This window comes from Engystomops pustulosus, chromosome 10 (assembly GCF_040894005.1).
Source record: "Engystomops pustulosus chromosome 10, aEngPut4.maternal, whole genome shotgun sequence".
NCBI classification, from domain to species: domain Eukaryota; kingdom Metazoa; phylum Chordata; class Amphibia; order Anura; family Leptodactylidae; genus Engystomops; species Engystomops pustulosus.
The window spans coordinates 84,305,998-84,318,464 of record NC_092420.1 but is presented as its reverse complement, the minus strand read 5'-3'; the positions used below and the strand labels follow the sequence as shown (position 1 = coordinate 84,318,464).

The following is a 12,467-nucleotide window of genomic DNA, read 5'->3' as shown; positions in this document are numbered from 1 at the left end:
GAAGGGTCTCCAGCATTATTAGGGGGCTCCAGTATTATTAGGGTATCTCCAGCATTATTAGGGGGGGGATCTTGGGGGCTTGAGTAATATCGAGAATATTTGTGACATGCACCTTTCTCAATAATCCAATCACTGCCACTGATGTCTATGGCAGTGATGGAAATGTGAGTGTTTAGGGAGGGGGGGGAGTGGTCCTGCACAGTGTAACAACCTGTGAAGCTACAGGCTCTGGTAACACCCCACCCAGTCCTTCTGGCTCATTAGCATAATTTTATAAGTTGATTTTAGGAGGAAGAAGGCCATGGATAACAAATATAAGATTACCACAGTCATGGGGCATGTATCCACTACTCATACTCTTTTTTCTTGCCTCTTATATTAACATTTTGGGACTATAAGAGAGGAACTTCATCTGCACTAGACTTCTTTGTAGCAAGGTATGGATGAGTCCCCCAATGTATAGGAATCAGTTTTGCCCTCACTAGTTCCCTCGTCTACTTTCTCCAAACCTAATGGATCTTCTCTGAGGTTCTCTGTGACAAAAAGGTCTCTGAGGTCCAGGATGTCCTAAAAGTGCCCTAAAATATACAACAAACCAAGTAAAGTGGAACTTCCCATGTAAAAATACATGGGGAAGACAAGACGGTAGGTAGGAACAGGGAAAAGAAGAGTCGATAAAGGACTATTGGTATCTGGGAAATGTCATGTAAATGTTTGTTGCACTGCTGTGATCCACGTTTAAGCAAAAAATGGGGGTCCTGTGCCCCCTTGTCTTACAGATCCAAATTGTCCACACTTTTATACTTACTGGGGTAATAGCCAGGTCTGATGATCCGTGTCCACGTGATGGGAACACCTCTAATGGCCATGAGACTGTGCACTTCAGTGGAATGACCCAGAAGTTCTCAAATTTTCATCAAAAACATCAAAAAAGAACGCTACAAAAACTTTAGGGTTAGGTTAGGGCTCTTTAATTTTGTTGACTATGATTTTTCACACCTTCATCTTGAGACGCCTCAGCAGCCAGGAAATCTTTACATTGTGTCAGAAAAGTGTGAAGCTCTGACTGTGGGAAACCTTCTCTCTGGTATCTCTAAGGAAAGAAAAAAGTCAACATTTTTACCTACATCATGTTCAAAATATGAAATAAGATGAAGCAGTCCAGTGGGTGGTTCTTATTTGTGATTGTCAGCTTTATCTGTTTGCCGACTGGACCGACCAATTATCTCCTAATGAATAATATGAATTTAAATGAATAAAATACATTTAAAGAAAGATTATTTTTCACATAATACTAAATACCAATTAGTACACAATACATGCAGATAGGACACTATGTACAATCTTCTCAGCTCCTCCTGCTCTATAACATGCTACCTGCAGATAGGACACTATGTACAATCTTCTCAGCTCCTCCTGCTCTATAACATGCTGCTTGCAGATAGGACACTATGTACAATCTGCTCAGCTCCTCCTGCTCTATAACATACTGCCTGTAGATAGGACACTATGTACAATCTGCTCAGCTCCTGCTGCTCTATTACATGTCCGCGGATAGGACACTATGTACAATCTGCTAAGCTCCTCCTGCTCTATGACATGCTGCCTGCAGATATAACACTAAGTACACTCTACTCAGCTCCTCCTGCTCTATAACATGCTGCCTGCAGATATGACACTATGTACAATCTGTTCAGCTCCTGCTGCTCAATTACATGCTGCCTGCAGATAGGACACTATGTACAATCTATTCAGCTCCTCCTGCTCTATAATAAATATTTGTTGTGATTTTGCCATCACCATGTTCAGCTGGACCATAACAGTTACAATACAGAACATCACCCACCTTAACTGTAGCAAATGTGTCCGTGATGAGGGCAATGAACAGACTGAGGACCATGTAGATGAAGAGACTGATGAAGGAGTAGAGATAGACCCGGCTGAACAACCAGACCAAGTGACTCTTCTGTTGCATAACCAAAAATGTTGTGAACATGTCGTCTCCATTCACGAGGCAGAACAGACACTCGAACGCCTCACTGAGTGACCTAAACTGAGGAAGAAGAAGAAGCATACAGATGACCTGGGTAACCCCCAGCCAAAAGCTGGCAGGCCGGGAAATTACCTTGGCAAAATATGGGCCCAGGACAATCCATCCGCAGAAGCAGTATCCCAGAAAGATGGTGACCGCACAGCAACAAAAGCGGATCACATTGGGGAGCGCCGCCCTCAGTGTTAGGATCAGGATCTGCAGAACAAAACCGGGTTCAGGGGATAAGCTTTGTTTAGTCTCCTAACCGCATTCTTCCAGAGTCCAATATCTCCACTATCCCGTCCAATCCAGAATTTGATCCTCCTGATTACAATGTTTGTTGGATTTCTAGTGGAATTTCCTTCCCAGCTTTATTCTTTTGTTTTGTTCTGTGCATTATTGTTTCATATTGTTTAGTGACAGCCTTCAGTCCACAGTCTAGTGTAAATACTACTGCCTTCAGTCCACAGTCTAGTATAAATATTACTGCCTTCAGTCCACAGTCTAGTATAAATATTACTGCCTCCAGTCCACAGTCTAGTATAAATACTACTGCCTTCAGTCCACAGTCTAGTGTAAATACTACTGCCTTCAGTCCACAGTCTAGTGTAAATACTACTGCCTTCAGTCCACAGTCTAGTGTAAATACTACTGCCTTCAGTCCACAGTCTAGTATAAATACTACTGCCTTCAGTCCACAGTCTAGTGTAAACACTTCTGCCTTCAGTCCACAGTCTAGTATAAATACTACTGCCTTCAGTCCACAGTCTAGTATAAATACTACTGCCTTCAGTCCACAGTCTAGTATAAATATTACTGCCTTCAGTCCACAGTCTAGTATAAATATTACTGCCTCCAGTCCACAGTCTAGTATAAATACTACTGCCTTCAGTCCACAGTCTAGTGTAAATACTACTGCCTTCAGTCCACAGTCTAGTGTAAATACTACTGCCTTCAGTCCACAGTCTAGTGAAAATACTACTGCCTTCAGTCCACAGTCTAGTATAAATACTACTGCCTTCAGTCCACAGTCTAGTGTAAACACTTCTGCCTTCAGTCCACAGTCTAGTATAAATACTACTGCCTTCAGTCCACAGTCTAGTATAAATACTACTGCCTTCAGTCCACAGTCTAGTATAAATACTGCAGCCTTCAGTCCACAGTCTAGTGTAAATACTACTGCCTTCAGTCCACAGTCTAGTGTAAATACTACTGCCTTCAGTCCACAGTCTAGTATAAATACTACTGCCTTCAGTCCACAGTCTAGTGTAAACACTTCTGCCTTCAGTCCACAGTCTAGTATAAATACTACTGCCTTCAGTCCACAGTCTAGTATAAATACTACTGCCTTCAGTCCACAGTCTAGTATAAATACTGCAGCCTTCAGTCCACAGTCTAGTATAAATACTACTGCCTTCAGTCCACAGTCTAGTATAAATATTACTGCCTCCAGTCCACAGTCTAGTATAAATACTACTGCCTTCAGTCCACAGTCTAGTGTAAATACTACTGCCTTCAGTCCACAGTCTAGTGTAAATACTACTGCCTTCAGTCCACAGTCTAGTGTAAATACTACTGCCTTCAGTCCACAGTCTAGTGTAAATACTACTGCCTTCAGTCCACAGTCTAGTATAAATACTACTGCCTTCAGTCCACAGTCTAGTGTAAACACTTCTGCCTTCAGTCCACAGTCTAGTATAAATACTACTGCCTTCAGTCCACAGTCTAGTATAAATACTACTGCCTTCAGTCCACAGTCTAGTATAAATACTGCAGCCTTCAGTCCACAGTCTAGTATAAAGACTACTGCCTTCAGTCCACAGTCTAGTATAAATACTACTGCCTCCAGTCCACAGTCTAGTATAAATACTTCTGCCTTCAATCCACAGTCTAGTGTAAATACTACCGCCTTCAGTACACAGTCTAGTGTAAATACTTCTGCCTTCAATCCACAGTCTAGTGTAAATACTACTGCCTTCAATCCACAGTCTAGTATATATACTGCAGCCATTAGTTCCCAGTCTAGTATAAATACTGCAGCCACTAGTCCCCAGTCTAGTATAAGTACTGATGCTTTCAGTCCACAGTCTAGTGTAAATATACCGCCATCAGTACCCAGTCTGGTATAAATACTACCGCTATTAATCCCCCATGTAGTGTAAATAAAATTCCCCCAGTCCCCAGGTTGATATGAAAACTGTAACCTTCAGTACACAGTCTGGTGTAAATACTACTGTCAGTCAGTGACTTCACAGCTCTTACATTGTATTTCTTGAAAAATCCTAAGTAGCGAATGACTCCAACCCAGATCAACAAGGTAGATGTTCCCAGGAAGATACTGCACACGTCATAGCTTGTGAGGATCTGCTAAAAAGAGATTAACTACTTCAAATATCCACATATATTAAATATTAGACTACATTCATACGTCCGCAGCAAGTGTACCGTGAGCTGGGAGGAGAGGGGAAGGAAGAGCACTCCTCCCCTCTCCATAGCGAGCTGAGTGGCAGCTATAGGACCTGCTCCATTTTTTGCGGAGGGGACACTGTACTGAGGAGACCCAATCAGGTAGAAACAGTGCTGTCTTCTGTTGGGAGACTGTATCTTCTGGAACAGATCTACTGGTTTGGTTTTAATCCTGCATCATGTCATAAGGCCTCTTTTAGGTCATGCTTGATGTCAAGGGAGCTGCCTTACAACGTAGCTAAAAGAGGCGTGGTTTTCCTTATCCCATCCTGGAAAACTTTGCATATTTTCCCAGAATCCCCCTAGTGGAGCATCTATGGCTATAAGACTCGACAAGCCTACATGGTGGCCTTCATTGACAGACTCTCCAGATGGAGAACTCTTACTTCCCGACTGTTGTATTTAAGCAAAAGTCTACTACAGCTCTTACTCAGAGCTGTAAGGAGGGACTGTGAAGTAGGTCAATCAACAAAGCAGAAATCTCCTAAAGCTGAAAGACTGTTCTGTTGTTGTATAATTGAAGCTGTATTACAGTTACATCAGGAGGCTCTAGGTGTGAATAATAGCAGTATAAAGGCGGTCCCCTACTTAAGAATACCCGATTTACCTTCGACCCCTAGTTACAAACGGAACCTCTGGATATTGATAATTTACTGTACTTTATCCTTAGGCTACAATAATCAGCTATAACAGTTATCAGAGGTGTCTGTAATGAAGATTTATTGTTAATCCCGGTTCTTATGATAACCCAAATGTTTTAAAATCCAATTGTCACAGAGACCAAAAAATATTTTGGGCGGAGTTACAATGATAAAATATAAAGTTCCGACTTACATACAAATTCAACTTAAGAACAAACCTAAAGAACCTATCTTGTACGTAACCCGGGGACTGCCTGTACAGTGACATGTGCAACATCCCCCACCGGGGCCTAGCCTTTTTCTTGGGGCCTGGAGACAGCCTGGGCTCGCAGTACCTGAGTGGCTGGCGGTTGCGGCCTAAGCAAGCTTGTGTCACGGTGCTTGGTATGGGGAACCGGAGGGCTGTCCTACAGCCTGGCAGGTCTCCAGCAGGGTGGTGTTGGCAAGAAATGATGAGGGAGAGGCTGCTATAGCGGATCTCCCTGGGGCAACCCTTTGGTGTCTAGAGTATGAGTCTCTGTGTGGTGGACAGGGTGCCCGTGATGGTGACAGCCGGAGTAGCAGGGACCAGACGGAGGCAGAGGTTAAACAGAAACACTTACAGTTCTTTATTGGAACCGACAGGAACATCAGCAACGTGCCTTTAACAAGATGGTGGAGTACTGGAGAGGTATTTGGAGGGAGCCACAGGATGTAGATCACCAGCCTGGATGCAATGGCAGGCTGGGAGGTAGCTGTGTCCTGGAAGGATGCTTCAGCTTGTCCTGGATTGCTTCAGGTATCACCCTTGAAGGTAGGATGATACCCCTATCCTCTCTCTCTCTGTCTAACTAGTTCAGACTCTCTGGTCTGACTGGTACTCCTCTAAGAGTCTTCTCTAGAACATTCCTAGCCAGGGGTTTTATTATCTCCCCTTGGTCAGGTGGTGGCTGCTCCTCCAATTACCTCTCAGCTCACAGAGACAGGATGCAATACATGTGATTGGCTGACACATATGACATCACATAAAACAATTAACTCCTGCCTTACCAGGCAGGATCTACCACTGCAATGTTCCCCTGTGTCCTATAAGGACTATGTAGTGTGATGTAGTGACATGCTGTGGGGCTGACTACACCCTACACAGACTGCAAGCTACATGGTGGGACATATTCGCAAACACAGCTCTGCCTTGCATCGGCGAGGGTGTTGCATACCCCCGGGGCAATTGAAAGAGCCGCCCTCGGCTCGACTACGGATGGTTTGGGGCGCAGAGGTAGATAAAGGCACTTCTGTGAAGTGCAGGCTACATGATATGTAGAGACAAACCGCCCATGGTCCTGGAGACAGGCACCTGGGTTGCTGTCGGACTAAGACACAGATATGTAAATGCTAAGTATGACAGTTGGTCGCTAACGCCATTAAACCAAACTGTACAGTAGGAAAGGTGTGGTGTCATGTACTGTAATCCACTCCTTGCACCAGGGCCTGTATATTTGTTATATAAACACTTCTTCCCTAGCGACAAATATATAGGGTGTATATGCATTACATTAGCATATGTGACACAATTAAACATTATACTACATAGAGACGGTCCGACACAGCCACACTACAATCTGAAAAGCCTATCAAAGGTTAGTGCAATATAAAAATAAATAAAGCAACAACTTTTCCTTGAGGTTGGCAAAAGTCTCACAGAAGGTCTCTAAGATCAAAGTTCATCTTCTGGGTACACCCCTTGAGGTGCGGAAAAGTGCAAGAAAGATGCAAAGGGTCTCCTCTTTGTGTAGAGGGACCGAGTCCTTTGTAGGAAACTCTGCTGTGGCAGAGGAAGGGGTGCTATCATAGCACATTACAATGGGCAGTTCAAGGAATGTCTCTTGACTGAAATAAATAAGGGTGAGAGTCCCAGGAAAGTCTCTGGCTCTATAGGGTTAGAGGGCACTCAGCCCAAATGGGATAGCAATAATAAATATACATATGTACAAGATACACAACACCTGGTAAGGCTTTCAGCCCATCAGGGGTTACTCAGAATCTTCCTCGGTGGTAAGTACTTCGGTGTCAGAAAAGCGTACCTGCCTCCTCCTTCTGTGTGACACCAGCTGGTACTCCTGCAGGTACGCAGGAGCTTTACCTTTTGTCTCCCTTTGAGACCTCCGAAGTTCCGGCTGGGAGAAGATAACAACCTTCTCATCGTCCTCCTCTGAGTCAGGCGCTGGAGTCGGAGTCTCAGCTGCCTCTGATGCTTCAGGGGTTGCAGACTCTGGAGCCGGATCATCCTCCACAGGCAGCAGTATTGGAGACTGCGGTGGAGATGATGGTCTCTCCGGGGTACCTCTTACTGGAGTGGAAACAACAAAACAGAGTTGAGGCACAGTCACAAGTTCTAAGAAACTGGGGGTAGGTGAACACAAGGAGGTCTGTAAGTTGGGGGTCGAGGTGAGAGGTGTGGACATAGGGGCAAAAGGACGAAGACATCTCTTCAGCCGGTTCCTATGTACCCGGAGTGGTGGACGGTCTCCTCTTGAAATCTCGTAGACTTCAGGGGAGAGACTGTCCCTAACTAGGTATGGCTCACGCTCCCAACGCCCATCTAGCTTACTGGTAGGATGGTTGTTGCGCAGCCACACTCGATCTCCTGGGGCAAAAGGCTCAGCACAGGCATTACGATCGAAGTCCCTTTTTTGTTTCTCCCGGGCCTCTTCCAACCGCAGATCCACAACTTCTCTGGCATCCGCCAGGCGCCTCTGGTGTTCGTTAACCCAGTCAGTCTGGGGGAGTAAAGACTGGGAATCAGGGGACTCCATGTCCCAGGTCATATCCGCAGGGAGATGGCCGTGCCTCCCGAACATCAGATAATACGGGGTGTATCCTGTGGAGCAATGAGTGGTATTGTTGTACAGGTACACTAATTCGGGCAACAGTTTTGGCCAGTCAGCCCTTTTTGCAGGGGTCAGAGTCCTCAGCATGTTGATTAGAGTCTGATTCATCTTTTCGCAAAGCCCGTTGCCTTGGGGATGATAGGCTGTGGTCCTCAGCTTTTTGCAGCCATATAGAGTGCACAGCTCCTGGAAGACTTGGGACTCAAATGCTGTTCCTTGGTCCGTAAGGATCTGGTCCGGACAGCCATAGGGGAGGATGAAGCTCTTCCACAGGGCCGCTGCGGTGGTCCTTGCAGACAGATCTCTGACAGGTACTGCAACCACAAATTTGGTATAGTGGTCGATGATCGTGAGAGCATAACTGTGACCGGATCAGCTGGGCTCCAACTTCACATGATCCAATGCCAGGATCTTTAAGGGCCGTTGGCTCACAATGGGATGTAGAGGGGCCCTTTGATTGTGTCGCTCTCCTCGAGCGATGGCGCAGGCTGGGCATTCTCGACACCAGGCTTCGATGTCGGGCTTCATGTTGACCCAGTAGAAGCGCTTTCGGAGGGTGGCTTCCGTCTTCTGAGCGCCAAAGTGTCCGGACTGGTCATGGTACATATCCAGTACTATCTTGGCGTCCCTCCTGGGAATCACAATCTGGTACAGCCGGTCATAAGTGATAGGGTCCAGAGTTCTTCTCTTTAGCAGACCCTGATGCATGTTCAGAGTCTTTCTCTGGCGCCACAATTGAGACAGTTCTCCATCAGCTCTTCTGCGGCGGATTCTTTCAGGCACTCGCCCACTAGAGAGATAGTCCATTACTTCTCCTATGGCGCGGCTATCCGCCTGAAGACTTATCCAGAGGTCCTTTTCCGCAGGGGGCTCTGACTCTTCTTGGGGAGTAGCTGGCACTGCCTCTGACGGTAAGGAGTAAACTTTCTGGGCATCTTGACGCACAAACCGGGCATAGAACGCTGGCATCTCGACATCTTCCCACTGAGCATCCGTGGAGGGTCCCTCCCACTGGTCAGGGAGACGGGACAGAGCGTCAGCGTTGTCATTGGTCTTACCAGCCCGGTACTTGATGGTAAAGTTGAAGTTGGCAAGTCTGGAGGCCCACCGTTGTTCCAGTGCTCCAAGACGAGCGGTGTTCAGATGCGCCAAGGGATTATTGTCTGTGAAGACAGTGAAGAAGGATGCAGCCAGGTAGTCCTTGAACTTCTCGGTCACAGCCCAGACTAACGCCAGAAACTCCAACTTGAAGGAACTGTAGTTCTGGTCGTTTTGCTCCGGTTCTCGGAGGGAACGGCTGGCGTAGGCTATGACCCTTTCAGTTCCGTTTTGGAGCTGGGATAGTACAGCCCCTAGGCCTTGCTTGCTGGCATCAGTGTATAGGGTGAAAGGCAGACTGTAGTCTGGATATCCCAACACCGGAGGCTCAGTCAACCGTTGCTTGAGCATCTGGAAGGCAGCTTCTCGTTCGGCTGTCCACTCAATGGATACTCGGGAACGTTGGCTCTCTTTTGGCAGGCCCCTTAGAAGTTCTTGCAGGGGAGCCGCCAGCTGGGCAAACTTCGGGATGAAACGCCTGTAATAACTGGCAAATCCCAGGAAGCTTTTGATGTCCCGTATGGTTGATGGGGTAGGCCAGTCGTGGACAGCTGCAATCTTCTCTGGATCTGGCTCAATTCCATGAGCGCTCACCACAGGTACTTGACGCTAGGTTGTAGCAGGTGGCACTTGGATGGCTTGACCTTCAACCCATGTTGGGTCAGGATTTGGAAGACTTCAGCCAGATGGTGGAGGTGGTCTTCATAAGTCTTGGAGTAGATGATGATGTCGTCCAAGTATAGTAGGACGGTCTCGAAGTTTCGATGACCCAAACATCTCTCCATCAGCCGTTGAAATGTGCCTGGGGCGTTGCATAGCCCGAACGGCATGTTGTTGAACTCGAACAGGCCCATTGGGGTGGTGAAAGCCGTCTTTTCTCTGTCTTCCGGCGCCATGGCCACTTGCCAGTAGCCACTGGTCAGGTCCAGGGTAGAGAAGTAGGCAGCTGACCCTAGGGCTGCGAGGGATTCCTCGATTCGAGGCAGAGGATAGGCATCCTTGTGGGTGATATTGTTGATCTTCCTATAATCAACACAGAATCGAAGGGTTCCATCCTTCTTTTTCACAAGGACCAGCGGGGCAGCCCATGGGCTGTGACTCTCCCGGATAACATTGGCTGTCTTCATCTCTTGTACCAGCTTTTTCACCTCTTGGTAGCGGGCTGGAGGTATGGGCCGGTATCGTTCCTTGATAGGAGGATGAGAGCCAGTAGGGATGGTTTGCTGGATCAGGGTAGTCTGCCCAAAATCCAGTGGGTGCTTGCTGAAGGCCTGGTGGTGCTTCATCACGACATCTAGGACACCTTGAACTTGATCTGCAGGAGTAAAATCATCATCTCCAATATTGAGCTCAAGCCACCAGGATTGCTCGGCAGGCTCACCTTCAGCACTTTGCTTCACTTCCAACTGTTGGGAAGCAGACAGAGCGGTTTCCACTAAGTCTTCAGGATGGACGCTGAAGAGAGTGGCCACGGCTTGGTACTTTCTCAGATCCACTGGGGAGTCTCCCACATTTAGTAGTCGAATGGGTACTTGTCCTCGGGATACAGTGACTAGGCTCCTGGCGGCTAGAATGGGCAGGTCTTCATCAGCTGGTAGAGGTTCTACTATCGCCTGGTAGTCTTGACCTTGGACGCCCATGCAGGCTCGACACCATACTAACGTCTCAGTCCCAGGTTGAAGGCGGACAGGTTGGGGATCCTTGATTCGGGCTCTGTAGATTTCACCATTAGGGCCAGCAAACTTCTGTTGCGCCGCTAGAACCTGCATAGTCTCCTGAATTACCTTTCGGGAACCGTTGGGCACTGTTGGCAGAGTGTCGTGGAGAGCCTTCAGCACTTCAGGGTAGCAGTTGCGGAGGACATTGGTACCCAGTATCAGTGGGAAGTTACCGTTTTCGGGCACTCGTGTCACCACTACGCCCTGCCTGGTTAACTCAGTGTCTCCAATGGTTAGTGTTGGCTCCCAGTAGCCGCGGATGGGTACGGGTTTTCCGTTTGTAGCAATAATGTTCAAATAAGCCCTGGGAGGCTGGACTAAGGATGCTCCTCCTCGGCATTTCTCGAAGGTAGCACTCCGGAGGGTGGTCACTTGAGAGCCGGTATCAATTAAGGCAGGTAGGGTAACTCCGTTGATGGTTACATGAACCACGGGGAGAGTCCCCACGAACCGGGGCATCCAGTTGGCATCTCGGGGACTTAGAGGTTCTTTCCTTGGGGGTCGTCCCTTAGCTCCAAGGGTTTGTCGTTTAACTGACGACATACATCCTCTTCATGCCCGTACTTACGGCAGTAGCCGCACCGCTGGCGGGGTTCCTTCTGACTCCAGGTGCTTAACGACTTCGCTTCTCTTGGGTGCCGTTTGGCCGGGGAGTCACGAGGGGTAGCTGACCATACAGAGTTCTCTGGAGGTTTCCTCCTCATGGCGGAGACAGTCACTTCCAACTGGGTCAACCGATCGAGTATTTTATGCAGGGTGTCCGCCAGATTAGGGGCCTGTCCTGCTAAGCCAGCAACTTCCGTAGCCGCAGGAGTAGGTGATGTCAACTGCGTTGGATGGCAAGCTAGAGCAGATTCCTCCATTTGCACGGATTCAGGCTCTTTCTGCGGTCCAGTAGGCGGTCGATCCCCTAATATGTCAATGGTAATTTCCTTAAACTCAAGAAAGGAGGCCTGGGCATGTTGAGAAGAGATGATCTTTAGTTGACACCTTTGATTTCTATCAACAACTCCATTAATGAATTGTTCCCTCAGGGTCTGATCAGAGGTTTCAGCGTTTTGGGGTTTAAGACGGGTTATGGCCTTCCATGTCTCCTGTAGGGAGAGGGCAAAGTCTCGGAGGGACTCTTGGGGCTTCTGTCTTTTCCCGAAGAATTGCTGCTTCAACTCTGAGGCAGTACACTTGTCAAAGGTGTTGCGTAGCCTATCAAGAATTTGGACCACATTCTGACACTGTTCTCGGGGCCAAGACTTGACTTCCCGGAGAGCGGGTCCTTTCAACTGCCCGGTTAGGATGCCCACTTTCTGTTCCTCTGTGAACGGGTACAGGGCGAAGGTGGCTAACAACTTGTCTCTGAATTCAGGGAGAGTGTGTGATTCTCCCTCGTAGTGGGGTAACCAGGGGGCCCCCGGATAGTATGGCATAGTCAGAGGCATCATGGTGGGAGTCCCAGGGACACTAGCTGTAGCAGGGCTGAAGGGACTCTCTGGAGGACTTAACATGCTCCGGTAACCTGAGGAAGGACCAGGGGACGGCACTTGCTCCAGTCCCGTATCTTCGTCCTTAGCGGACATGACTGGCCTAGCTGAGGGAAGTCTGTAGGGTTACACAATGTCCGTTGCTATGGGCGATGGCTAGAATGGGA

The 12,467-nt window shown here is 47.8% G+C and overlaps 1 protein-coding gene across 2 annotated transcripts in view; it reads right to left on the bottom strand.

Moving 5' to 3' along the window:
* Positions 1-956: 956 nt before the first annotated feature.
* The window catches only part of LOC140104790 (mucolipin-3-like), a 33,799-nt gene continuing 22,288 nt past the window's right edge, over positions 957-12,467 (bottom strand). Inside the window, exons 10-13 of one of the 2 annotated variants that reach the window (XM_072128476.1) lie at positions 4,295-4,399; positions 2,126-2,248; positions 1,847-2,053; positions 957-1,093 (exon numbers count right to left, since the gene is read on the bottom strand). In XM_072128476.1, the coding sequence (XP_071984577.1) occupies positions 971-1,093; positions 1,847-2,053; positions 2,126-2,248; positions 4,295-4,399 (558 nt within the window). In that variant the 3' untranslated portion in view covers positions 957-970. The remainder of the gene's footprint in view (positions 1,094-1,846; positions 2,054-2,125; positions 2,249-4,294; positions 4,400-12,467) is intronic. The other variant, XM_072128477.1, reaches the window with a different exon arrangement.